Here is a 27,606-nt window from a genome sequence, read left to right as displayed (position 1 = left end):
AGGATATATTTCTACCTTTCTTTAGAGCAGTGCAATAAATTATAAACACATGCTGTATTTTTTCAATAAATTAAAAATACAAACTGCATTTTTTGGGACCAATAAAATGATTTAAAAATACAAAATGTATTATTAAGTGTCAATACAATAAGTTACAAATTCATACTGTATTCGTAGTGGTCAACTTTATACAGAAAAATAAAAAAAAATTCTGTAAATTTGGTTTCTGTAAATTCTGAATTTAATTCAAGCAATTTTTGCTCTACTTTTTGGTGGTTTATAATTGAATTGAAATTCCTGCATTAAATCACGTGACACTTTTCAGTTTTCTGCCAAATTAAATGTTTTCTGTAAAAGAAGACCGTGCTCTGTTCGTCCGCATTTTTTCTGTCTGTCCTCACATCTCAAAAACTCCTGAGGCTAGAGGGCTGCAAATTGGTATGTTGATCACCCACCCTCCAATCATCACTCATACCAAATTGCAGCCCTCTAGCCTCAGTAGTTTTTATTTTATTTAAGGTTAAAGTTATTCATGATCGTGCGTCTGGCACCATTAAAGGTGCCAGCAACACATGCCACCACCAGGCTTTGGCTGAAAGATTCATGGGCCGTCGCTGAGAATTCCATTCGGCATTGTACGCTGTACGGAAAACTCAACTGCGCCGAAGAAACTTTTTTTACTTGTATTTTACTCTCTAGTTCATCTTAAAATTCTACAGAATCTGTATTATTTAGCACTTCCTACCTTATGCATCTAGTTTAAGTTAGCGGTCACCCACTCAGTTACTGACCACTCCCCGTGTCGGTGACCCCTGTCAGGTCACTCCTTCCCACATAAACTCTACGAAACTGCGACTGTTTCTGTTCCTCTACTGCTAGGCTTTGGTATTTGCCTCTTTTCCCGTTTTCCCATTTGTACTCTAACCTTCTTTCCGTCAAGAGGTGGGAGGGGGGCCATTTTGTTATTTATATATATATATATATATATATATTATATATATATATATATATATATATATATATATATATATAAGTTATCTACTTTCTCAGTTTCTTTGAAGTCACCTTATTTTCTCATTTTCGTCGTGGCGTTACGTGAGACCCAGTAACCCCTCCCCCCTCTCCAGTTTATTTTTTTTTATAGATTATGAGAGGTAGCAATTGATTTAATTTTATCCCTGATTTTTATTTTATGTGGCGCGAGTCGCGTCCAACAATATGCCACAGTGTTTTATTTTTGGGTAGAATTTCGATGTTTTCGGCTGTGTAGAGAGACCGGGCGGGTCGTTGCTCTTTTGTTTTTAATATGAATTATTATTGTTTTCGCAACTGGCAATCATGTAGTATGTCGATTAGATCCTTATCTTGATTTCGGGCCTATGATAAGGTTGCTGTGTCCCAGACAGACGGACAGAGAGAGAGAGAGTGTGTATGTGTGTGTGTATGCGTGCGTGTGTGATAGAGAGAGAGAGAGTGCTTGTCTTTCGAGCGCTTCACGAAGCATCTGCTCCTTCTTTGTCCTGTCTCTCCAGGCAAGCAAGCGTCATGAAGACGCACAGGTAATGGCGGCATCCACGTGTATCTTGTGGTGAAGGGATCTTGTTAACGTAATCTGTTCTTGGCGTTTTTCGCTTGTCTTTTGTTCAAACAACTGACGGACAGTAGCCGTGCGTATAGTGCCTTTAGCAACAGGTGTTCTCTCTCTCTCTCTCTCTCTCTCTCTCTCTCTCTCTCTCTCTCTCTCTCAATGTATGTCTAGGGGCTAACATTGCTTGTGGCAGATATTAGCTTTGTGAAGTCTAACAATAAGTGGTTATCCTCTCTCTCTCTCTCTCTCTCTCTCTCTCTCTCTGTGTGTGTGTGTGTGTGTACACAAGCTATAGAGCCTCATTGTGACCCGATATTGCATGCAACAGACCGCATTAAGTTTGTTGCAAGATCCAAAGATACCTGGATTTGGCGGTATTTCTCTTTAGACCCATGCGAGTGTTTAAACTTGTATAATTCTGTATTAAGCTTCTCTCTGTGTTTTATTGGATTACATCTAGTGCTTTGGCATTTCTTGTTTTGTTTATGTAATGTTTTTTGGTTATTCCTGTGCGCAAAATTGAAGAAATGCGTATTTTTAACATTATCTTTAGGTGAAAACGTAGCGGCTCTCTGGTGTAAATTTCATTCCCTAATTGATAAAGGATGTTACATATTATCATTAACATTCCATCCTCTGTTGTCGTTTGTTAAATTTAACAGCGTATTAATAACAAATAACATTTACAAAATAGGTACTCGAGCCATTGTATTTATGCCATAGGCCTAACCGTCTGTCTGTTGTGCTTCATACTCAGCACTCCAAATTTTCTTATTTTAACAAACATTTTAACTGACCTATGGCTTCCTCTCTCTCAAATAATCTTCTTCAAGGTTACCTGTTGTTTGGGGAAGGTCTACCACGTGAATTTGATAAGGGAAAAGAAAAAATAAAAGAACATTAGGTAACCGAGTAGATATCAGATAGAACTTGGCAACTGTAGCCTATTGCTGCCGTCTTCAGTCAGAATTTTTTTTATTTATTTATTTTTTTATTTTGTTAAAGGTAATGTAAACATCTTGGGATTAGTTTTGAATTTCTGTAATGGTGTTTTTATAGCATTTTAATCTGATTATGGTATCTTTTAGCCTAGTGTAAAGGCAGTAATTTTGTGAGATTATTTTTACGAATATTTTTTCCGTGTCATTTGTAATATTTATTAGCTGGTCGTTCCATTTTTTCAACTTAGATAAATCTTAATAAATAAATAGACAATGCTTAATAAGGCTATCATTTTATAGACCATTATTTGGCCTTCATTAATCAGTAATCCTTCAATGTGTCAGGTATTATTAGTTGTATAAATATGTTTTTACATAAACATTTTGCAACTTATAGTCTGCCAATTGTAATACCTACTATAATTCCATAGTCAGAATTCACTTCGATTTTCCAAGCGAGTATCATGCGATTCTAATGACTTGTATTGATAAAACCAGCATTGGCATTTTTCTAGAACATTCCAAATGGATTATTTTAGCTTTTAATGAATAGATTTTCAGAGAAAAATAGGCCTATAGGCCTATACGTGCATTTTTCCTTTTATTAAGCAGCATAGAGGAACCTTATGTGGGAACCTAATTTTGGAAATCATAATTTTATGTATTGTGATGTGTTACTTTTTATAATGTGTGGATGGGGGAGCATAATTATTGAGCATAATAAGTAATGCCCCTTTTTGGGGTAGGGGGGCTAGTGCCATTAATGCACCTCAAGCGGTGCACGGTAAACATTACTTTATAAGGTTTTTTTTATGCAGCTCCCTTTCCTAAGGCCCATACTAGCTGCAACCCCTCTCACTCCTTTTACTGTACCTCCATTTCTATTCTCTCCCTTCCATCTTGCTTTCCTCAACCGTCTCCCTTCAATTGTTTCCTGGTGCTTCAACTGCAAAAGGTTTTTACTCCTTTTCTCTCTCAGTTTCCCTTTCAGCTCTGAATGATCTCAGCATAGGTCCCACCCAGCGCTTGGCCATAGGCCTACATTTTATATATTCCATTCCATATACATAGTAGGCATTTGAATAGGTGTAGTGTTTATTTTCTGTGTCATTGTCTCCGAATCATCAGGGATATTTGTTGCTGAAATTTAAACAAAAGGGAGATACTTGTATTTCCTTTTTCTGTCGGAGGAAATTATCATTATTATTGATTTTTGTCATTATTTTCTTTTAATTTTTCTATTATTATTATTGTTATTATTATTATTATTCGCTGGAAGAAGACCTTCATTAATAGAGGTTTTATTGAAAATAATGGCTATTTCAGTCGCATTTATTTTCTCTAGAAGTTTCTCTATTCTTCTTGTTACTGACTTTTCTTCTGTGCTCAAGTTGGCTATTAAAATTCCAAATGGGGGATTCGTGTCATAAATGTGGTATTTGTCAAATTGAATATATTTTACAAAATGCAGTACAAATTGGATCTTAGCCTAATTTGTACAGCATTTTGTATAATATATTCAATTTGACAAATACCACGTTTTTGAGATTTTAATAGCCAACTTGAGTACAGAGGAAAAGTCAGTAATAGGAAGAATAGAGAAACCTCTATACAAAATAAATGTGGCTGAAATAGCCATTATTTTCAATAAAACCTGTATTATTATATTTATTATTATTATTATTATTATTATTATTATTATTATTATTATTATTATTATTATTATCTTCGTACTTTCAATCAACCAGCTAGGCAAGAAAAACTTGAAGACAAACTGTCCACTTCTCAAGGTAAACTGTAGGCATCGCCCTCTTCCAAGCCTTTCGCAAGACTGTCGCAACCTCACCACTGACTCTCGCGTTTTCCTTCCAGGTATGTAAGTGAGGAAGGGGCCTACTGGTTGCCATCTGGGTGGCAGGTGGCTTCTGCAGGCATGATGGAGGAAAGTATGGAGTCTCCTGAAGAGCCGGTCAACTCTCCACAGGATGGGGCCTCCACCTCCGGTGGCAAGAGGCCGGACTCGAAGAAGTGTGGAGTCTGCGGCGACCGGGCCCTGGGCTACAACTTCAACGCCATCACATGCGAGTCGTGCAAGGCCTTCTTCAGGAGGAATGCTCTCAAGAATAAGGTAAGTTTTTTCTCTTGCTCCTTTTGGAGTAGTACTGTTGTTTTTTCCTGTCATTTCTCTTTAATAACAGTAGGTAAATGTTTGTTTCTTAAAGTACATACATGGCAATAATTTATTTCTGTAATTGTGCATGTCTGCTGAATGCTAACTTTTAAATCTTTAGTTGCACATGTATAGTATTTATTTAATACTATTTAATACTACTGATTTATATAATTGAAAGTACCGTTCATAGCATATCAAAATACATTAAAGAAATAACATTTAGAAATTAAATACCATGCATAGATCCTAACTGAAAAAACGAATACAATTATGTTAGTAAAGTAATGCAGGCAGTCCCTGGCTTACGACAGAGGTTCCGTTCTTGAGACACGTCGTAAGCCGGAAAATCGTCAAACATCCTAAGAAAACCTTACTTTTAATACTTTGGGTGTATTAATAACTATGAACTGCATTTTTATAGTCATATTTCATCTGTCAGATGGGCGGCGTAAGTGTCGTAACCCTGGAACGTGTCGTAAACCAGAAAATAATTTCTGATGGACATAATTGAAAAGCGTTGTAACCTCGGAACTTCGTAAGCTGGGGACTGCCTGTATAGTATTACTCAGTGACTGTTATCTTTTTTATATCATTCCTGCTTTTTTGCAGGAGTTTCGCTGTCCATTTCAAGATAGTTGCAAGGTGGACCAAGTGACGAGGCGGTTTTGCCAAAAGTGCCGTTTGAGAAAGTGCTTCGAGATCGGCATGAAAAAGGAGTGGATAATGACGGAAGAGGAGAAACAGAGGAAGAAACAGAAGATCGAAGAGAACCGCGCTCGGAAGATGGGCGATGCGTATTCCGACGACGACAGTCTAAAAAGCAGCGTTCCGCCTTTCAGTCCGTTTTCTTCCGGTTCGACTGGCGAACCGAATAAGCCGCAGGCGATAGTTGTCGGAGTGATTCGTAGTGAAGAGGAGTCATCTGCAAAGGTGAGGAGTATTTGCTCCTACGCAAACAGAAACTTTCATTCTTTACAGAGACTTTTCCTGGTAGGGGGTTAGTGCCATCAGTGACCTCATGTGGTACACTGTAGCCATTACTTAAGGTTCTTTGCTGCATCCCTTCCCTAGGCCCCTGGCTGCTACAACCACTTTCATTACTTTTACTATACCTCCTTTCGTATTCTTTCTTTCATCTTCTTTCCACCCTCCCCTAACAATTAGTTCATAGTGCAACTGCTTTGAGGTTTTCCTCCTGTTACACCTTATTTACTTTTTTGCTGTCCATTTCCTTTTCAGTGCTAAATGACCTCATAGGTCCCAGCGCTTGGCCAAAATTCTATATTGTATCCTATTCTGTTCTTTGCATAGACTTAAGCTAGCAAAAGTGAGCTGGTTAAGAACAGACTCCTGTGTACGTACACCAGTTTACGATGTGTGGTATACTCAAGCACGTGATTTTCTCACAGTCCTCTTAGTTAATAAATGAGCTTCATGGCTGGAGTATGCTGGGAAGATTGTATAACAAATGAAGACTTAACCATGAAATCTTTGGATCAGAGGCCAGAAAGTAGATTGAGATGTATTGAATACTAGTATATGGTGAGTGAGATGTATTGAATACTATATGGTGAGAGGGGGAGAGGCACAGCCATTTAGGGTGGTGATAAACTAAAGGGAAGTGACAGGAGATCCCTGTCCTTAAGACATTCTTGGTAATGTTTATTGAAAGATAAATGGTATATTCCTATAGGAAAAGTTTCTTAAGGTCATACTGCTTACCAAATGAAAATCTTCGTAGTTGTTACTCTTGAGATACTGCAGCTTGCAGATTAGATGATAACTAGGCAATTTTTGGTTGAACCTTTCTGTAAAACCTGCTGTTATTTTCCAGTGAAGACACTTTCTTCTTTTGATGCTTTCATTTACGAAGAATTAAAAAAGTGTGTTTACATCGTGGCTCCATTACTTAAGTGAGAATCCTCTGATCTTCATATATTTAAGCAGGGAGCAAATTCATCCTTACTGTCTGCTGATATCTCCTGAATTTCAGGTGTATCACTTACTTTCTATCCCCTCATATGTTTATGTATTACCTTTTCCTTGGCTGATTTCCTGTAGGAGCCCTCTTGGATGTGTTATAGTCTGTCAACTCTGTCCATAAGGGTTTTCAGCTTAAGATTTAAAGAAAACACTAGAAATAGCAGTTTATATCACATTTGTGTATTTGCTCAGCCTCATGAATTGTTCAAGTGTTGTTATTTTGCACTGGAAATGCTTTTGCTTATCGAAGTAGAAACTTGTTAACCATTCAATAAATACACCTCAGTTTGGCAGACTTCTGTACTTATCAGTTACATTATTATGAGTATTATTGCTGTTACCATTTTAGATATGATACATTTGTAGATAATTCTCTTGAATTGAATTTTAAGTGTAAAGAACAGCTTAGTTTAGGTTAGAAACTATATGAAATTGCTGGTATCCATAAAATATCTAGAAAATATTCAAGTCACTTAATAGGTATTGTTGATTATCAGAAATCAAGCCCTCCAAAGAATTTGTCAAGTTGAATAAAATAGAATAGAATATAGAATTTAGTTCAAATACCAAGTGCTGAGGCCTATGAGGTTATTCATTGCAGAAACAGAAATGGTGAGTTAAAAGGTTTGAAAGGTGGCACTATAAGTTGAAGTACAACTATATTTGAAATTCTGTGTCTGAACTGAAGTTTACAGTGACCTAACAAATCTTTTATTTCTAAGACTTAAAAGTATTTTTATGTTGTTAACAGTATCTTGAAGTAGTTATAGCACTGAAATTACTTTTTCTTTTTGCCAGGTACTACGGGTTGAAGGCCAAACTGACATCCATTCCCAGGAGAGAACGATTATCCAGTCTACCGGAGCACTGGCAGACAAGCCATCACTTCCCTCCGGTTCATCTTTAGAATATTATAAGGAAGAAAAGTAAGTATTCATCTTATAAGTACGGTGCCATGAACTAATCAGATATTTATAATGATTTTTGCTGCATTTAGATATGCAGACACCATAGTACTGCTTACAGATATTCAGAGGTACAAACAAACATGATCGCAAATTCAAATTGAGTTCAAAGCACTCCCCTTTGCCAGCCATAAGTTCAAATTTTGTTTTGTGTGCCTATTCTTTACATACAGTACTCCATGTACAGTGCATTGTATTTTAAAGTGAAAAACGTACAGTACTGCTATTGATTTTATATTACTATACTGTAATAAATAGGCAAACAATTCAGCATGTAAACAGCCTTCCGGACCATAACTCATTTGTATGTGGGGTGGTGTCTGGACATTTATGCAAGGAAGTACAGGTTGCAAAGGGTTATAGTAATAGCTTTACAAGAATTAGAAGGACAGTGGTGTTGAACCATCTGGAATGAGAGTGAGATGGGGGAAAGACCAGTTAACCAGCGTGTCATCCAGTCTGTTAATTGAGTACTAAGCTTTTTTTTAAATGGTTACCATGATCATAGCTTAGTAGTATTTGAATATCTATATACATTTATTAAGTAGTAGTAGTAGTAATTTATTCAGATTTGTAGTCATCTGCGTAATTTGGTATTTGTAGCATCGCAAAACTGATTAGTTTTATAGTTTTGCTTTGTCATTCAAGGTTCTTTGTGTTTTAAGTTACATTCTTTTCATATTGGAAAGTTTTGTCATCAAAAAGTAAATGTTACCAGTCCCAAGAACATAGACAAATTGCCTTAGTATATAATCTAATACATACTGCAAATATTTGCCTTAGTATAAAAGCTGTTGTGATGAATATTTGCATTAGTTTATAAGCTATTACCATGAATATTTGCCTTAGTACATAAGCTATTAGTACTACGAATATTTGCCTTAGTATATAAGCTATTAGTACTGCAAATATTTGCCTTAGTATAAAAGCTGATATGATGAATATTTGCCATAGTTTATATGTAAACTACTCCCACGAATATGAGTGTGCACATAATTTCTGCCATCTGTAATACAGTCTCTTTCTTATCCTCAGAGAGTGTTTTTGACAGCTGCTTAATACAGACACTTTCTCACTCTCAGAGACTATGGTGATGACATTACCAGTTCGCCCACCGCCAGCCAGCAAGAGGTACCTCCAAGGTGTTCCGAGGATCAGGATTTTTCCGGGAGCATCCCCTCCCACCCATCAAGAGTGCTACAACTTTTACCTTATAGTCATGCTACTAGTCCTAACGATAATTCTGTTGGTGAGAAGTCCCATACTGTACCTAGCTTCTTCACGATTTAAATTAAGGTCTTTCTATTTCTTATTTGAATGTAGGAATTCCTGTACTTTAGGTGTTGTCTTCACGATTGAGTTAAGGTCTTTCTATCTTTGAACTGAGTGCAATGTCTGTTAGATTGGCTTAAATAATAGTGACTGATTTCGGTTATTGGCCACTATAAGGGTGTTCTACTTGAAGTCATATTATTGAAAAAATAAATTCCAAGAATAATATCAGTTATGTTTAGCTATTATTATGAGCAAAGCAAAGTCATCACTGGAAACCAGCTCATTTCTGGTGGCTGGCCTTAACGCTATTCAAATGCTAATACTGTATCTCCAAAAGTTTTGAAGATAGAAGATAAATTCTTTTGGCAGATAAAACCTTGTCTTTAAGTTTCATCTCATATAAGACATTTTTAAAATATCATAAATTCATGTTTAAATGATGTTTTAATTACATATTGCATTATAATTTTCTCAAAATTGATGATTTCAGCACCAAATTTGATAGTTTTCTCAAATACTAGGCATAGTGAAAATATGTCTTTTCACCTCCACTATAAAGAATCATTTCGCAGTGTATTGTTTGTCATATTATTAGCAATTTGATGTTGGATGACTATTTGAAATGCAATTAACAATAACATTTATGTAGCAGAGAGTTCCGAGATACCTAGTTAACCCTTTGATGGTTTAACTTCAAGCTTCGCGAGTTATTGCCTGTAGGTCACCCTACTGATATTAACATACAAAATATATAAATTTTCAGTTGGTAAAACATACTTTTTTATGAGCTGCATATATTAATTAGTATATAAATTCTAATAACCACAGTGCCATCTTAACCTCATGATTTCTTCATATTTTGGAATTGCTTGTCACTACTAAGCCTAGATACAAATGAAGGTATTCTGATGCCTGGGTGAGATTTGAATTCCCGTATGTGTATCAGAATGAAGTAACATTAATTACCTCGTAAAGTTGTTCTGATACCCCGGACGGAAATTTGAATCTCACCAAGGCATCAGAATGTCTTCATTTCTTCGTTCTTTTGGATCTAGGCTTAGCAGCGACAAGCACTTCCAAAATTGTGAATAAATCGAGACGTCAAGAGGGCATTGTAGTTGTTAAAATCACATATGTATCTGGTTAAAAGTGATCAGTAAATTCTAAATATACTGTACATTAGATGGTAAGGTTAGTTGTCCATTCTTTATCCATAAGTGATGACCAAGAACTTCAAAATCTAATCTATCAGTCATATGACTTTGTGAAATGCTAAATTTGTTTTACGAAAATACTGTACTCTAATACAATTTCATGAAGGTTCTCCACATATTTCTGTAATAATCTAAGCCTGATGGACTGCCAAAGAGTAACCAGAGCATTAAAAACATCTATAATCTTTATTTTTATTAACAATTCTCGTATCTTTGCAGAATCAGACTCCTTCATATCATCACCCCACGCAACAGTAGCGGTGAATGCTAGTCCAGGGTCGGCTCACTGTCTTGCACCGGAGTCCCCAGCCACACCTACAAGCCAGCCTTTGGGGAATCTAAGCATGGCTCAAGTGATGGCAATTAATATAAAAAAAGAGGTACAGTTAATGTCATTGAGAAGACATCTGAAATCTGTTTCAATAAAGTTGACTGGTGCATTTGCCAGATGTTTTTCATAGTACGTATTGGCTTCTAAATTAGGTTGGTACAGTAGCACCTCATCTTAAAGACACTTTGGTGCCTGGCTTTCTTATGAGTGATAAAGTCTGTTAAATAACAAAGACCCCCGTATTATAGCCCGCACTTGAATATCTTCAAGATATCTTACAGCTCACAGCAATTCCACATATGGTGGACCCCTGCCTATTTGCTGTTCTGGATTTGTGGATCTTTCTGTGGAACATATATCCACGTTATTCTCAGAAAATTTGCATTATTTTCTATAGAGAAATGCTCATTAACTACTATATTTTCATATCATTTTCCTGACTAAATACATTTTTTGTGATAAAACTATTAAAATACTCAGGAATATGCATTTTTAGAGGGGCTTTTTTGGTGTTTGAACTATCAAATAGGCAGCTACAAGCATTTATAGATGGGTGTCAAGTATTCATGGATTTTAGCTATTCGCAGGGGTTGTGATACGTATCTCCCGCGAGTACTGGGGGTCAACTGTAGTTCTTACCATAAACTAACCTGTACGTTATACTTGCCTCTCAATTTAAGAGATTTATTTTAAAAATTATGACATCTCAGGTAGCCAAGGAAAACATCATGATAATAATGTAGCTAATAAGTGCAGAAGTCCCTTAAATGATTGATTTATGGATTTTAGGCACACATGCTAAGCACTGGGGCAACTAAGGCCATTCTGCTCTGAGATGGAAATTGACAGTGAAAAGGTTTGGAAATTGTAACAGGAGGAAAACCTGAAAGCAGTTGCACTATGGATCAATTGTTAAGATGGAAGATAGAGAATATGAACGGAGAAATGAAAGCAGTTGCAGCTAGGGGCCGAAGGGGCTCTGCAAGGAACGTTAAGTAATGCCTACATTGCACCATATGAAGTGCATTGATGGCACTACCCTCCTATGGGGAGATGTCCCTTAAGTTGAGGTGTTACTTGACAGCATTTTGGGGACCACAAAACCAACTGTTTCCCAGAGTATTATCAGGCATTAGCTCATAATGCGAAGAAGGACTTTGCACTGTTTTCTTTGTGTTAGGTTAAATAGTATCTCAAAGAAGAGGCTAAAGGAAATAGTATAGAAGGCTCGTAATCTTACTCTTCGTTCACTTTGGTCTCTAACCTTCGGGGCAAAAATGAATTTTTTGTTCATAAAACTAAAGAAAGCATTAAAACCACTATAAAAACAATAAATGAGCAAGTTTAAAGCTAGATTTAGGCATAGCAGAAGATAGGAATTTAACTATTAATAGTCAAACAACCACTTTGTGTCCAAGCTTCAGGCGTGTAAAAGTAACACACTTTCTTTAATTTCAAGGTTGAATACACTGACAGTGAAACCAACCAGAGTCCCGCCGAATCCCGGGAAAACACAGAACTACAACAAGACTGCTGGCAAAACTTCAGCGTGCAAGAAGCTTTGCGGATGCTGCAACCAGGCTGCAAGGCGAATTCGTGAGTATTGTTTCATTTTACCTATCAGGCATCTTTCAAAAGTAGCTCTCCTATTCAACAGATGCTTTTGGGGTCTGTATTCGGTTTTAAGAGGTTTATGTAAAAATAGACCACATCTAAAATGGCAGCATAACAAAAAATTATCATAATGATGTATGTGATAAGTACAGACATCTGTTAAGTTGAGGTGTTAAATTATACTGTTTGAAGGTGAAATGTTTCATTATTCATATCAATATAGTGAAGAAATTCACAGAGGTGTAAGTGTAGATATAAATATACTGTATAGTATTAGAAATATATATACAAACAAGAGATTGAGATTGAGGAGAATTTAGCAGGTTCTCGAATGCTCTCATTTGTATATATAATTCTGAGCCCATAAAAATGCCAAAAGGGTAGAATTTATTGCGTTATATTTCAAAGACAACCGTCTTCCTCAATGGAGGAAGACAATTTTCGTTGAGATATAATGTTATAAATTCTGCCCTTTTGTTTTTATGCCTCCTTTTATTCGATAGAATTCTGTTTTAACAGAAAATATTTTAGTCATATTTCTAATTTATATTTACACTTACTAATTTATATGTACACTTACACCAATGCGGATTTCTTCACCATTTTAGTGACTCGCATGCTATTATGAGATTATGAATCTTGATGTTGAACATTGTTAGCCAGGGATGACATACTGACTTTGCATTCCAGGTGTGTGACAGGTATAACCATGATGGACTCCATCATGAACACAGCTATAAGTGCTGAATACAGTGCCTTTAGTCTTTTAGGGAGTTCTAATCCGAGAGAACTGAACGAACCTGAGAAGATGAAACTCAGCGAGTTGTCTGAGGCCAACAAGGGTCTCATGGCCCCCCTGTGTGAAGACTATAATTTTAAGGTAAGATCTTCAGGTGTGAGACTTATTCCTACAATCTCCTGCCTCCGTGGGGGGCTTGTGCCATCAATGCACCTCTTCCGATGCACTGTAGGTAGTTCTTAAGGTTCTTTGCAATGTCCCTTCCTTAGGCGCGTAGCTGCTACATCCCTTCATTCCTTTTACTGTACCTTTTCATATTCTCCCTCTTCCAACTGCAAAAGGTTTTTCCTCATTTCACCTTTCAGACCTTTCTGTTTCAGCGCTAAGTGACCTCATCATAGGTCCAAGTGCTTGGCCTTTGACCTAAATTCTATGTACTGTTCTATTCTGCAATCTCCTGTGTATTGTATTTTACTGCTATATGTTCTTGAAGTTCAAACTGGAAGCAAACTGTATTCATGAGTGGCCTCACTTGGTTCCCATTCTGTAGTTTAAGCATTTCATCATATTTTTTTATATTTATTTTTAGGCTTTATTCTCCACTTCTATGTTTTAATTTTTCTGACAGTTGAAACCCTGAGACTAATAGCATTCGGCTTTTCCAACTTGGGTTGTAGCTTAGTCAGTAATAATCATAATAGTACTAATTACTGTATATTACGTTTTTTTTAGATAGTCACATATACTCTCAAAGATAGCCCTTATCTTAGGTACCTCAGGGGTCTGGTCTTCCGTTAAATTTCAATATTTTTTCTAAGCAGTAAAAACTGTACAATATAATCTACACTTGAACATTCAGGATATACCCCATTGAACATTAACTCCATAAAATTTCTAGCCTAAGCTGTGCTGTAATTTTAAAATTGCTTTGTTTCTATAATGGTTGACTAGAGAAGTTCCTTCTTCCAGGACCTTAGCAACCCATCGTTAATCAACATCATCAACATGACGGAAATAGCAATACGTCGCCTTATCAAGATGTCAAAGAGAATATCCGCTTTCAAAAGTCTGTGCCAGGAGGATCAGATTGCACTCCTCAAAGGAGGGTGCACGGAGATGATGATCTTGCGTTCGGTGTTCGCCTACGACCCCGACAAGGATTCTTGGACGGTGAGGGATAATAGATAAAGCCTTTGTTTAGCTGTCTACTGTACAGAAGTGTCTTTTCAAAAGTAAATTATATATAAGATAATGGAATGCATACTTCCACCAGCTCACAATTCACTGTAGGCATTACTTGAGGTTCTTTGCAGCGTCCCTTTCACCCCTAATTGCAAACCCTTTCATTCCTTTTACTTTACCTCCATTCATATTCTCTTCCTTCCATCTTACTTTACACCCCTCTCTTAAAAATTGTTTGATAGTGCAATTGTGAGGTTTTCTTCCTGTTACACCTTCCAAATTTTATTACGCGTAGTTTCCTTTCCAATCCTAAAGGACCTCATATATCCCAGTACTAGGTGTTTGGCATCAGTTTTTTTATTCCTTACCCCTCACTAACGCTAGTAACTGCAATTACTAAGATTTTCCTTTTATATTTTAAATGTCATACACTCATCACCAAAATAATTTTACCCAAAGTAATAGTGTACGGCCATTTTTTTGATAAGTTTGATCACCTGTGCACATTGCAATATGAAATACATGAAGAAGAACGTGTTTTAGTATTATTATTACTATTATTACCAGTAGGGTACCCTGAAGGTGATAACTCACGAAGCTATGAGTTAAACCATCAAAGGGTTTAAACTTCATTTAAATGTGAATTTATATTTTAGAAATAAATCTTATATGGGATGAAATTCAAGATGTAAGGTTTAATATAACAAAATATTTTTCTTTGTCTTCCAGTAAGACTTCGCTTCACTCGTAATTATGTATTATTTGATGAAGGATGGTCTTAAGATGATACATTTGGTATTTGCATGTTTAGGAGGGGTAGGGGTTATGAGCATTTTTAGAGGGGGTTCCAAACATTCACGGATTTTAACTATTCGCTGGGGGTCTGGTACACATCCCCCGCGAATATGGGGGGACCACTGTATTATTATTCAATGAACACTATTCTTATAAAACAAGCCAACCAACCACAGGTGCCACTAACCTGAAGTTCAAGAAGCTTCCAAATAATAATATGGTGTTCATTAGGAAGAAATAAGAGAAGGTAAAGGGAAATAGAGAAAGAATCTATTTTATATTGTTTTCCAGATACAACAAGATCATGACCGTTTCAAAAACATCAAACTAAAGGTGCTCAAGGCAGCCCCCGGCAACGTTTACGAGGAACACAAGCGCTTCATTTTGGCATTCCAACCCGAGTGGAGAAGAGATCTCAACATAATATTCCTTCTCTCCGCAATCACCCTCTTCATGCCAGAACGGCCGAACATCATTCATGCGGAGGCAATAAAACATGAACAGGTGGGTTGGGCTTGTCGTTTTTTGTGTGGGGCAGACAGAAATGCAGTGGGATGATTTTATTACAAAGAAGAAATTGGTCGGTATGCAAGTGTGGCATCAAAAGACGAAGAAAAGACTAAGATACCAAAGATTAATGAATGAAAGAAATATATTGGGAAGATTTTGTTTCAAAGCTGGAATTGATGGGAAAGTGTAGTAGTAACAATTTTATTAAAAAAGCAATAGGTATGGGAAAAGCAGGATGAAGACCTGGAAATCATGAAAAAAGGGGGATAGACAAAAACCTAGTTCTGACTGGAGTTCCAGTAGAAAGAGCACAGGATAAGAGAAATGGGTGAGATAAGTCAGTTCATGTCTAATCCCTCTTGATTAGTCCTCTCATGATTATTGTTGAAAAAGTTAAGCTCTGTGATGTGGCTAGTTATTTGTTAGCAGTTTACCAGTGTATGAGGAAGTTATATCTTCTGATCAGTGTTGGTGTTCTGTTTGCTCTTACTCGGCTCATAATATTTTTAACCCTCTTGCGCACAAGCCAAAAATATACGGGTGTAAGGTACACGACTTTTCCCCTCAGGCCGAAAAGAACACATGCATGGGAAAGTTTTTTGGTAAAATTTGGTGCGTCCGAACTATAACTGATATAAGCTTCTGGTTAGTGTTATTACATTGGCAAATGATTGAATTATTTTCTAAAGCCATCAGAACATCTTTATGAGACTTAGAAATAATAAAAACGATGTGATGAACGTGAAATTTTTGAGAAAAATCGTAGATATTTTTTGGAAATAATCATGAAAAACCTAATAATTAAGTTTGGGGAGTTTTTGTACCTAAATTGTGCAGAAATATTTTATCTTTCACATGGAAGCAATAATTTTGCTATAAATGTATTTGCTAACGAGCTGTTATTGATTAAAAAATGCTAATTTTTTAGAGTGCAATTTTCAGATTTTCCAATCTACTCATGTTGACATTTTGTATCGTAGCTAAGTAAGCTAGCGTGTCGGTTTTGCGTTTTCATAGAGATTAATCATCTGTCGACCTAATGGCGTCAACTACATTTTCTATGATTGATGTGTTTGTTTTATGTGAATTTTCTATGATTGATGTGTTTGTTTAATGTGAATTTTCTATGATTGTTGTGTTTGTTTTATGTGAATATTTTCCAAAAATAACTTAGGGTACATATGATGCGCCTGATGTATCATCTGTGCACTTACGGAAAAAAATTTATTGAGGCGCTAAGCATCATCAGATCACGAGAGGGTTAAAGTAAATTTTAGTGACTGAATTTCGTTCTAATTTTATTACCTCTTGGTATTTAGTAATTTTTCTTTTTTCCAGTAGCAAGTTAATCTAAGCACTACATAACAATGATGTCACAATCCTTTTTTCAGAAAAGTAAAAGGCGAAAAGGAATATAGCATGGACTAAAGAGGCTACAAAGAACCTCTGGTATCATCTAAAGTATATCATACATGGCACACTGTAAATGGGGTGACACTGTCTCAGTAATTATGTGTCTGAATAATGTTCTAATCTAGAAAAAATGACTTGCTACCTAGTGCCAACTTGAGCAGCAAGATGAAATTGATGCTTATGCTTCATGGTTGCACAGAGATGATTTAATGACCCCCGACTAGCTTTTAAACTTGTCCTGTTCAAAAATGAATTGGGTCCAGTTAAATCAACTCTGTATAACCACTAAGCATAGGCAACACTATCACCTTGCTGCCAAAGTTAGCATCAGGCAGCCAGTCATTTTTCTTAGACTAATGCGAGTTTGGTAGCCAGATCCTTGCAAAATAATCCAGTTTATAATTTGCCTTGCACAATATACAACAGATGATTCTGAAGGTTCTTTGTTGCCACTTTAGCCCCAGCTACACTACTTCCTGCCTTTTACTTTTTCAGAAAAAGTGTTCATGTGACATTGTCTTTTACATCGTGCATAGATTAACTTGCCTACAGGATTGTAGGCACTTGATTATTATGTCACAGCCGTAGAAGTGTGTACATTAATGCTGTTTATTTTTCCCTTCCAGTGTTCCTATCTTTACCTGCTGAAACGTTACCTTGAGTGCAAGTATGGTGGTTGTGAGGGGCGAACAGTGTATCACAGACTCTTGGAGAGAATAAACCACCTCCACATCCTGAATGAAAATCACATACGTGTCTTCCTGGAAGTGAACCCCCAAGAAGTTGAACCTCTCCTCATTGAAATATTTGATCTGAAACAAAGGTGACAGTCTAAAAATGCATTAGCGTGAAACATGCCACTCTAGTTGTAATTTCCTTTTCCCCTCTGAAAACGACTGACTCCTCTTCCTTTTCATGAGCTAAGTCAGTAGGGACTAAAGGTGCGCCGCTGAATAGACTATTTTTACGACAGATTGCGCCCGTGGAGACTTTGGTGGTTCTGAAAAGAACGGAGTCCTCTTTTATAGATTTGTACAAGTGTTCCTGTCCACATTTCCCCGTCATTCACGACAGTTGTGCTCAACGAAGGCCATTTATACCGCAGACTTTTATACATGATGTATTTGTTTTTTGTTAGTAAATCTGTATACAGTATATATTTAGCATATGCAATTTATGTATCATAAAACTGTCTGTCCATAAGGCTTACTAAAGTCGTGCCATACCTGGTATGATTATATATATTTCTTAAATTATACAGTCATCACCATGTTTCTTTCACTTCATAGACCTTGGAGCCCTATATTACCCAGTTATGTATAAAGATTTTTATATAGTGAACACAATCATATTTATATTTACCTTGATAGAAATGGGTGTTCAATACACTTTCTCCATGTGATGCTATTTTTATATTCTTTTAATACTTAACAAGGTATGCCACATTTTTGTCAATACAATCAGAATACATTTTGTTTTTGACAAAATTCGGAGTCTCCCCCTTGAGTATGTATTTTAATCCAATTTAATACAATTGATGAAAAAAAATTATTTCAGTCTAGTCTGTCTTACAGTTTATTCAATAAGAAAATATCAAATTTAAAACCATTCTGGGTACAATCAAAGATTGCAGAGCCATATAACATTACAAAATACTAATTCTGGATCATGAATTACTGTAATGCACTCCATATTTGATAACGGTGCATGAAACAATATTGGTCAAGATAAATTTCTGAAAATGGAATATTCAACAAACAAGTACGTATAGTACGTATAACAATGTTACTGTGTAATACATGAAATTATACATTAACTGTTGTAACACAATGCATATTTGAAAACAGTGTATGAAACAATATTCAAGATACATTTTTAAAAACAAAACATTTAATGAGGTAGTATAACATTAAGACTGTATAACACAACATGAAATTATATGCATTAACCTAAAGGAATAAGCAAAAGGATAACACAAGATAGCAACACCTGGAAGAGGCTTGTTAAAATCATCGACTCAACTAAGGATCAAGCTGGAACAAAAGACCAAAGGACCCTTAAGAATATCTGAACAGCAGACATCAAATGAGGTACAGTCACTGGTAATTCCAATCCTAAAGGGAAATACTGTATGAAAACTGGTTTACTGCATTGGTTTAATGGAACTGGAATATAAAATTTAAGCCAAAGGCCAAGCACTGGAATCTCAATGTTAAAACAATTGTCGAAAGAGAATATAAACGGAGGTACAACAAGAGGAATGGAAGGAGTTGCAGCTAGGGGCCGAAGGGACGCTGCAAAGAACCTTGACAGTGCACTGCTTGAGCTACAGTGATGGCACAACCCTCCTAAGGAGACAATTGGTTTATTAATAATGAATAACACCCCACACTACCACAAAATGGCTCACAAAAAGATTGAACAGTATTATTAATTAAAGAGTATTATTTGAGATGAATCTTACCTACTGTTAAAGTTAGCTCATGTCTCCACGCCGAGAGGCGAGTCGGCATTCAAAAAAAAAAAAAAAAAATAAACAATCGCTTGGCTGACCCAGAACTGTCTAGTTCACCTGTTCTCCACCAGGTGTGTTCGAATGTTTTAGCTCTAGTCAGAATTCTTGCCGCCATTTGATCTAGGTGAATGTTGGTATTTGGTGAATCTTGGCTGTTTTTCTTCTATCTCAGTATACTGTAAATTTAATCCTAGGATGTCTTCCACCGGAAGCTAGTCAACTAATACGTATCAGGTTATGTAGGAATGATTATTGGGTAACAAGAATGCCTAAATTTGAGATAGATCAACATAATGTTTGTACCAGCTGCAGGGGTATAGTGTGTGATCTAGAGATATGACGCTCAACATTACTATTAGAAATAGGAAAAGAAAGGAAGCAGATAGACTGTGGAAGCAGTTAATTAGGTCAGGGCATAAAGCCTTCGTCTGCAGTTACCTCTGCTCAAACTACAGTTTTTTTCCTATACTAGGCCTAATACTAGCGTTTCCTCTAGCTCCGACTTCCACTCCCCTTTCAGTTCAGGAAAAGCGTATCAAGAAACTTGAACAGGATGTAAGTCTTATTTTAGATTCCGTTAAAAGTTTAACTGAATTTATGATAACAAACCGTTCCAAGTCCCTTCATAGTTGACATTTTTTTTCGCGTTCCCCTTGTAGAGGTAAGGTGTCGGTGCCCTAGCCCGTATGTAGCCCTTTAACCTAGGACTGCCCTGCAACAGCTGGAAAAGTCCGCTGCCAGGGAACCAGGTCAGTTCTCAGGGCGATGGGGTTCTGTGCCCTCCGACTTCTACCTCTCCTTTTTCACGCTCTCACGCGCAGTCACGCTTAACTCGTTCATCGAAAGATCGTTTTGGTAAGCATAAGTCCTCGCACAGTATTTTGACCTCGCCTTCATCCAGAGCTAGCAATGAGGTTTCTAGAACCGACAAGAGTAAGAATTTAGATACTGACTTTATTAATAATGATATCCCCGTAGCGGGTTGTTCTAATTCTTTTACACTGACTCAATCAATTGTTGAACCTATTTCACGTGCTTCTACGTCTCATTCTAAATCTTTCTCGGCTATTCCTAGGTCTTCTACTGTTGGAGAGTCTCAGGTGGACTCTGCTAATGTCTCTCTTTCTCTTCCTTCTATGGTTACAGATTCTACTGTTGTTTCCAAACTAGATGCTATTCTAACTGCTTTACTCTATAAAGATGTGTCATCTGAGATTGTTCCCAAGCCGCTTGAGATGCATTCGGAGGAAGTGGTACAGTTCAGTGTCGACGAATCTTCTCCGCCTCTCTTACAAGTCCCATTTTCTTTGCCGACGGGTATCCCCTCTGCTTCGGCTTGGCCGACTGGGGTCGACACTAGTAGACAACTGCAGACTACTTCTCCTGGAGGCTCTTTGCCTATCAAGCCAAATTTTCGTTGCGAGGAGTCTGCTACTGTCGTCTCAAATCCGCAACTGGCGGAAGAAGAGCTTGAGTCAGAAGTCTCCTTCGGTCTTTCGGCGCTTACTGGAGCGTTGCGCTTCGCTTTATCCTCATTTGGTGGAGGAAAGAGATGCTGTAGAGCCTAGGTCGTTATTGTCTTCCAGCATTTCAACTCCCATTAAGTATTTGAAGAAACCTAAGCTTTCGCCTTCAATTAGAGGACGTTTTGACGAAATATCTCATCTGCTGGCGCACAAAGCTTCTGGTAAGTCTGCCAGCTCTAGTATTCCAGGGTTTTTGAAATCGCATAGAGTCACTTATTACTACACAGGCTCCTTACCGGCACTAAAACTGTCCTCGGCCTACGATGCCGATTTCCTTTCGTGACTCAATCCTATGAAAAGATGCACTCTTGAGACCGGTAAGGTGCTTTGGTCTAATACAGAGGAGAAACTTTGTCCAAGTCTTTGTTTAGAAGTACTGAGGTTTTGTCTTTTGCCGAACTTTCGCTAAGTACTATTGCCGCTGGTCTGCGTCAGCTTAGACTTTCTGACGCCAGCAGATATCAAACTCGGGAAGAGTCTTTAAATTTTTTGTCTTGCCTGGATAAGGCTATTTCAGACGCGGCAGGCGAATGTTCTCATGCTATCACTAATTCGATCTTGAAGAAAAGAGAACAATTGTGCTCTTATCTTTTGACCAAGGTTTCTCCTTCTCAGAAGATGGCTGCAGTTTTGGGCTCCCCTGTGGACCACCTTCTGAATCCATCTCTTTTTAAGGCAATAAGGGAGGATATTTCCGTACAGGAAAATAGGGAATTTATCAGACAATCCTTTCTCATCTCATGAACAGTCTTCAGCTGCTAAGCCCTATCGTAGGTTCTTACCAGGCTCCAATAAAAACAAAACTGCTAAGTTTTTTAGAAAGAAATGAATGTTTATGCCCTCAGGTTCCAGTAGGAGGTCGACTGCAGATCTTCTGGCATGTTTGGAGAGACTTAAGAGCAGGACCTTGGGTGGTGGAGGTACTGAAGGAAGGCTACAAAATTCCTTTTCTGTCTCCTCCACCTCTGTCGTCGTCTCCAATTGCTCTCCCAGCTTATTGTCATCAGCAGGGAAAATTTCTTGTACTTAAGCAGAAAGAGGTGGTGCCATTACTAGAGAAGAAAGCGATAGAGCAGGTGTCAGGAAACTAGCCTGGGTTTTACAACCATCTTTTTCTGGTGCCCAAAGTGTCTGGAGGGTGGCGTCCAGTACTGGATGTGTCGAGACTCAAACACGTTCATTTGTCTAACTCCATTCTCCATGGAATCACCCAGCACAGTACTAGCGGCAGTACAGAAGAACGACTGGATGATGTCGGTGGACATGCAAGATGCTTATTTCCACATTCCAATAGATCATCAGTCTTGCAAGTTCCTGCGCTTTGTCTTCGCAGGGAAGACATTTCAATTCAGAGCTCTTTGCTTTGGCTTGTGCACAGCACTGCAGGTACTCACGAGGATTTTAGCACCAGTAGGGGGATGGTGTCATTTGTTGGGAGTGAGAATTCTGCTCTATTCAGACGACTGGCTAATGTTGGCCAACTCTTTCAAGGGAATTCTGAGGGCCAGGGATCTGTTACTTTGCCTGGCTCAATCACTAGGCATATTGATAAATTTTCAGAAGTCTGCTCTGATTCCAACTCAGACAATTCTCTTTCTAAGGATGAGAATAGACACTCGCAGTTTTCAGGTTTTTCCATCTGAGAAATAGATAGACAATTTTTTATTGCTTCTAGGAAAATTTCAGCCCTTAAGGAAGCTTCCAACAAGGCAATGGCCGTCTCTGTTGGGACACATAGCATCTCTGGAAAGATTTGTCAGTTTAGTAAGGCTCAGGATGCGACCAATTCAACTCTAATACTTGAAAGAATCTTGGAACGGGAAGTCCCTGCCAGACTCCCATTTAATTTGAGTCCCAGTAAGTCTTTGGGAGACTTTAGCATGGTGGAAGGATTGTCAAAGACTGGGAACAGGGTCACCCCTAAGAGTAGTGAGCCCAGACCTAACCTTGTTTTCAGATGCTTCAATGACAGGCAATGAACAAGAAACTCCCAGTGTATTGCTCCCCATGCCAGGACCCTCAGGCTTGGTAGACGCATTTCTTCAAGATTGGTCCAACCTAGATGCATATGCTTTTCCTCCATTTGCAACAATAAGAAAAGTACTGAAGTTTCAAGAATCAAATCATTGCAAAATGACACTAGTAGCTCCGTGGTGGCCTAAGAGAGAATGGTTTCTGGACCTTCTAGCACTTTCAGTGGATCTCCCTCGTGTCCTTCCTTTAAGGAAGGATCTACTTAGACAACCAAATTCCAAGCGGTTCCACCAAAGCCTCCGCATGCTACACTTAACCGCTCGGAGACTCTCGACCGTCTCTTTCGAGCGAGAGGGTTTTCTAAAGTATCTTGGAAGTCTATCCTTAAATCAAGACGAACAACAACCTTGGCCTTGTATCAGAGACAATGGGTTGTGTACTGCTCCTGGCGTCGTTCTAGAGGGATTTCCAGCACCCGTACCTCTGTAAACAACAACATAAAGTTCTTTCGATATCTTAGATATAGTAAGAAGCTTTCTGTAGCTGCTATTTGAGGATATAGATCCATGCTGTCATAAGTGCTACGACATGTACAATTGGATATTTCTAACGATCCAGATCTTAAGGAGGCGTTGAGATCGTTTGAAATTGAAGTCCCCTAAGTTCAGTATCAATCTCGTTCATGGAACTTTGATGTAGTGCTAAACTTCTTATCTGCAGATCCGTTTGAACTTTTGGAATCTGCTTCTTTGAAGTTTCTAACCAGAAGATGCTCTTTTTGGTAGCGCTAGCGACAGCCAAAAGAGTAAGCAAGTTACAAGCATTCTCTATTTTATCATTTATGCCCTTGTTCAGGGCTAAGAATGATTTCAAGGCTAAACTTCTACCTAGAATGGTAAGAATTCCAAATTTGACCTGACTGGTGGGGAATGAAGAAGAAGCCCTCCTCTGTCTGGTTAGAGCTATTAAAATTTATTTAGATAGATTAAAGCCTGTGAGGGGCAGAGTTAATAATTTATTTTGTAGTGTTAGAAAACCTAACACTCCTTTATCTAAGAATGCAATGTCTTTTTTTGTTAATCATTTAATAAGACTAGCACATGAAAAACTAAACCCAGATATCTTACCTTTATTGAAGGTAAATATACATAGTGTAAGAGCAGTTGCTACTTCTTTTAGTTTTTTAAAGAATTTGTCTCTTGAGGATGTAGTAATTAATGCAGCTCAGTGGAATTGTAATTCGGTTTTTGCTGCTCATTATCTTAAAGATGTAGAAATTGCGTTTGAAAACCGTAAAGCCCTTAACCCTCTAGTAATAGCGGGTAGTCTTTTCCTGAACCGAAAGAAAGAGCAATCTTTTCGGCTCTTTATTTTAATCCCGGGTCTTGGTTTTTTGGGGAGCATGAAGGTACATTTGTTGTACAGGAATGTACCTTTGTATCATAGGTATTTACTTTGTATTTGACTGTCATTTTTGGGGGCTTTCGGACCCAGGCACCGTGGTCCCATCACGCCACCTCTATTCATTCTGACTGTAAATGAAGTGGTTTTCTCCAGAAGGCTGCTCTTGACTGCACACACGAGAGCCTTGCACCCTGAAGGGAATCCACCTCCTGGTGGCAGTATTATCCAGGAAGGATTCCTGATCAGGTAAGAATGTTTTGAGTTTCATACAAGAAGCTTTTAGCTTGCTTGGCTGAGCAGAATTTGTCTAGCTGCACTATCTACCCCATCCTTTATCTCAATTTGGGACTCCGCTATTTTTAACAGTAGGTAAGATTCATCTCAAATAATATTTTCACGATAAAATTTATTATTTGGATACTTACCTATTGTTAAAGTAGACCCCACCCAGCCTCCCAACACTTAGTGGGCCGTCAAGGAGAAATTTGACTAGAGCTAAAACATTTGAACACACCTGGTGGAGAACAGGTGAACTAGACAGTCTTCTGGGTCAGCCGAGCGATCGTTTTTTTCTTTTGTTTTGAATGCCGACTCGCCTATCGGCGTGGAGATATGAGCTAACTTTAACAGTAGGTAAGTAGCCAAACAATAAATTTTATCATGAAAATTTATATATTTAATGATGTCTATGAATCTAATAAAAGTAGCCATAATTTTATTATGTAGCATAAAATACCAGATGAGTAGCCACTAGAAATGATATGTTTACATTAAATAGCATCACATTTCAAGAGTACAAGGCAGTGACACGGTGAGCAAGGAAACGGAAGGTCAAGTTTAAATCTCGCCTCCAGTCATGTCATCGTTCCCTCTCATGGAATATAAAATTTAGGCCAAAGGCCAAGCATTTGGACCTATGAGGTCAGTCAGTGCTCAATGGGAAATTGAGAGCAAAAAGGTTTTCAAGGTGTAATAGGAGGAAAACCTCACATTTGCACTATGAAATAATTGCTGGGATGGAAGAAAGATAATATGAGTGGGGTTACAGTAAAAGAAATGGAAGGGGTTGCAACTAGGGGCTGAATGGATACTGCTATGAGCCTTAAGTAATGCCTACAGTGCACTGCATGAGGTGCACTGATGGCACTAACCTCGTACAGGGTCATTTTTTAGGTAAACGAGGCTACATATAGAGCACAAAACTTACAAGAAATTTTCACGTTTCATAAACATAAACCTTTTTATCTTAGGAATGAATGATTGCCCACTTGGAGAGGAGGTAGGTCATTCCCAAGAGAAGTCGTGCCTGCATTATTGCCTAGGCCATGAAGGGAAGCCATTTAATCACATCATCAACTGCTACTCCAAGGCTTAGCAACTTGAACTGTGTGGCCTTTCCATTTTGTGTTTATGAAACAAAGAGTATTTTGATGTTTATACAATGCACCAAAATCACCCCTGCTGTGTGCTAGGGAGAAGATAGAAAGAAAGGCTTTTCAAAATTCCTGGTGACAAAAGAATAATTGCATAGGGGAATATTTGCTAGTAAGCCATCATTTTTTAAGTATTTAAGAAATATAACAAATAATTTTGTATGATAGTCCAAATATTCCTCTAACAAATATAAACTAAATATTTTCAAGATAATTTAATTGTCGCCACTCATTGCAGACCTACTTGTGTGACACCAGGTGGCTCTTGTTGCACTGCCACACACACTCAGCTCACATGTTGATATCAGTGGGTGATTCTATGGCAACTTCATTTTGGTCGAATGCATTAGTGATGAGTGAACGAAACTTTTGAAAATATTTTGAAAGTTTTTTTTTTCTGAAATTTAGCTACATGTGACATTTTCTTATGGTTTTGATACAAATATGACAGATTTCACTCTTATGGAACATATTATGGCCTTATTGTCTGCAATAATCATGTTCTTGCACTGAAATAATAGATGAATATGGAGGATGTTAGGTTGCCAGTTTGTGAGTTTTTAGCGAAATCCTATGCAATCACGTAGCATCAGCTCTGAGCAGAGCTGTAGCAGTACAACTGCAATGATTAACAGCTTCAGGTCAAAATCCATTAGCACATCTAATTGCTCAAAAAAGCACCACTTTTTCTCACACAGACTGAAGTAGAACAAACCACAGGGAAAAGTACCGAAAATTCATAGAATTATACATATACAGGTAACAGTACTTAAATACTACAGTACAGGCAGTCCCCGGGTTACGACGGTGCCGGCTTATGACGTTCCGAGGTTACGGCGCTTGTCAATAGACGTTATTTCCAGGGTTACGACGCCTACAACGTTCATCTGGGAGATGAAATATGACACCAAAAATGCAAAATGATCAATATTTGAAGGTTATTTTTTATGAAAAATGCCATAAGAATGCAGTTTACATAGTTTTCAATGCACCCAAAGCATTAAAAGTAAGGTTTTCTTAGGATTTTTGATGATGTTCCGGCTTACGACGATTTTCGGCTTACGACGCGTCTCAAGAACGGAACCCCGTCGTAACCCGGGGACAGTACTTAAATACTACAGTACATATAACAAAATTCCCCATAGGGGGACAGTGACATCAGTGCACCTCACACAATGCACTTTCATGGTGTAACTGCTTTAAGGTTTTCTCACGTTACATCTTAAGGGCTTTTACTCTCAATTTACCTTTCAGCTCTGAATGACCTCACAGGTCCCATTGCTTGGCCCTTGGCACCAAGATTTTATATTTCATTCTACACCAAAATGGTTCAAAGAAAGCTATCCATTATACAAAGACTGCTACCATTATTATAAAAAAAACTGGTTAGCAATAACATTGTAATACGCTCTTTGCCTCAATGCAAGCATATATATCATGCATTCATTATCATCAAGCCAGAATAATGAATAATGTAGATAAAGACGCACCTAACAACAATAAAGGACTAACACAAAAATATTGGGGAGACCCCAAAACCAAATGAAGACCTAACCCAATGAGTAACAGAAGTGCTACAAATTCTGTTGAATTTGAATTTAAATTAGTCTCCTGCCTAACCTTACTAGAGAAATACTGATATTGTAAAATAATACAGCGCTCCCCACTTTTACACGGTATCAGGTTCCGAGGAAATAAAAAAATCCCCTCAAAATTCCTTATAAATAATTGGCTTATAACTGCCATATATGTACAAAGTACCCCATAATCTAAAGTGCTTATAACTGTCTATTTCAATATTTCATTGCTTAATTTGATAGTTCAAACAAAAATATGCCGTACATTATCATACTAAAATAATTTAAGATTAATCTAAGCAACAGTGGAGCGTCAGGTATTTCTTTGGAAATGGCAGTTTCCTATAGTATTTTGGTTGCTTATTAACAATTTTCTGTTAGTTTTTGGCAGTCAACTGTAATTAACCTGTAATTTACCTTAGAACTCTATCCTATGATGAGGAGGACCCATTGG

General features: G+C 37.6%; 2 protein-coding genes across 7 annotated transcripts in view; one reads left to right on the top strand and one right to left on the bottom strand.

Annotated features, from left to right (window-relative positions):
• LOC135199411 (nuclear hormone receptor HR96-like) overlaps window positions 1-17,993 on the top strand; it is a 69,313-nt gene extending 51,320 nt beyond the window's left edge. For 3 of the 5 annotated variants that reach the window (XM_064227426.1, XM_064227425.1, XM_064227422.1), the window contains 10 exons: window positions 4,402-4,657; window positions 5,312-5,632; window positions 7,484-7,611; window positions 8,733-8,899; window positions 10,359-10,519; window positions 11,930-12,066; window positions 12,775-12,964; window positions 13,793-13,993; window positions 15,092-15,304; window positions 17,350-17,993. In XM_064227426.1, coding sequence (XP_064083496.1) covers window positions 4,463-4,657; window positions 5,312-5,632; window positions 7,484-7,611; window positions 8,733-8,899; window positions 10,359-10,519; window positions 11,930-12,066; window positions 12,775-12,964; window positions 13,793-13,993; window positions 15,092-15,304; window positions 17,350-17,550 — 1,914 coding nt within the window. In that variant the 5' untranslated portion in view covers window positions 4,402-4,462 and the 3' untranslated portion in view covers window positions 17,551-17,993. Of the gene's footprint in view, window positions 1-1,413; window positions 1,560-4,401; window positions 4,658-5,311; window positions 5,633-7,483; window positions 7,612-8,732; window positions 8,900-10,358; window positions 10,520-11,929; window positions 12,067-12,774; window positions 12,965-13,792; window positions 13,994-15,091; window positions 15,305-17,349 lie in introns of those variants that run through there. The other 2 variants (XM_064227424.1, XM_064227423.1) reach the window with 2 other exon arrangements.
• A 289-nt stretch (window positions 17,994-18,282) lies between these two features.
• Window positions 18,283-27,606, bottom strand: part of LOC135199412 (hydroxylysine kinase-like) — a 54,488-nt gene continuing 45,164 nt past the window's right edge. For both annotated transcript variants that reach the window (XR_010311063.1, XR_010311064.1), the window contains exon 8: window positions 18,283-19,071. The gene's annotated coding sequence lies outside the window, so the exon portion shown is untranslated. The remainder of the gene's footprint in view (window positions 19,072-27,606) is intronic.

The sequence above is a fragment of the Macrobrachium nipponense genome, chromosome 25 (genome assembly GCF_015104395.2).
Source record: "Macrobrachium nipponense isolate FS-2020 chromosome 25, ASM1510439v2, whole genome shotgun sequence".
Classification (NCBI taxonomy): domain Eukaryota; kingdom Metazoa; phylum Arthropoda; class Malacostraca; order Decapoda; family Palaemonidae; genus Macrobrachium; species Macrobrachium nipponense.
This window is presented reverse-complemented; position numbering and strand designations above follow the sequence as displayed.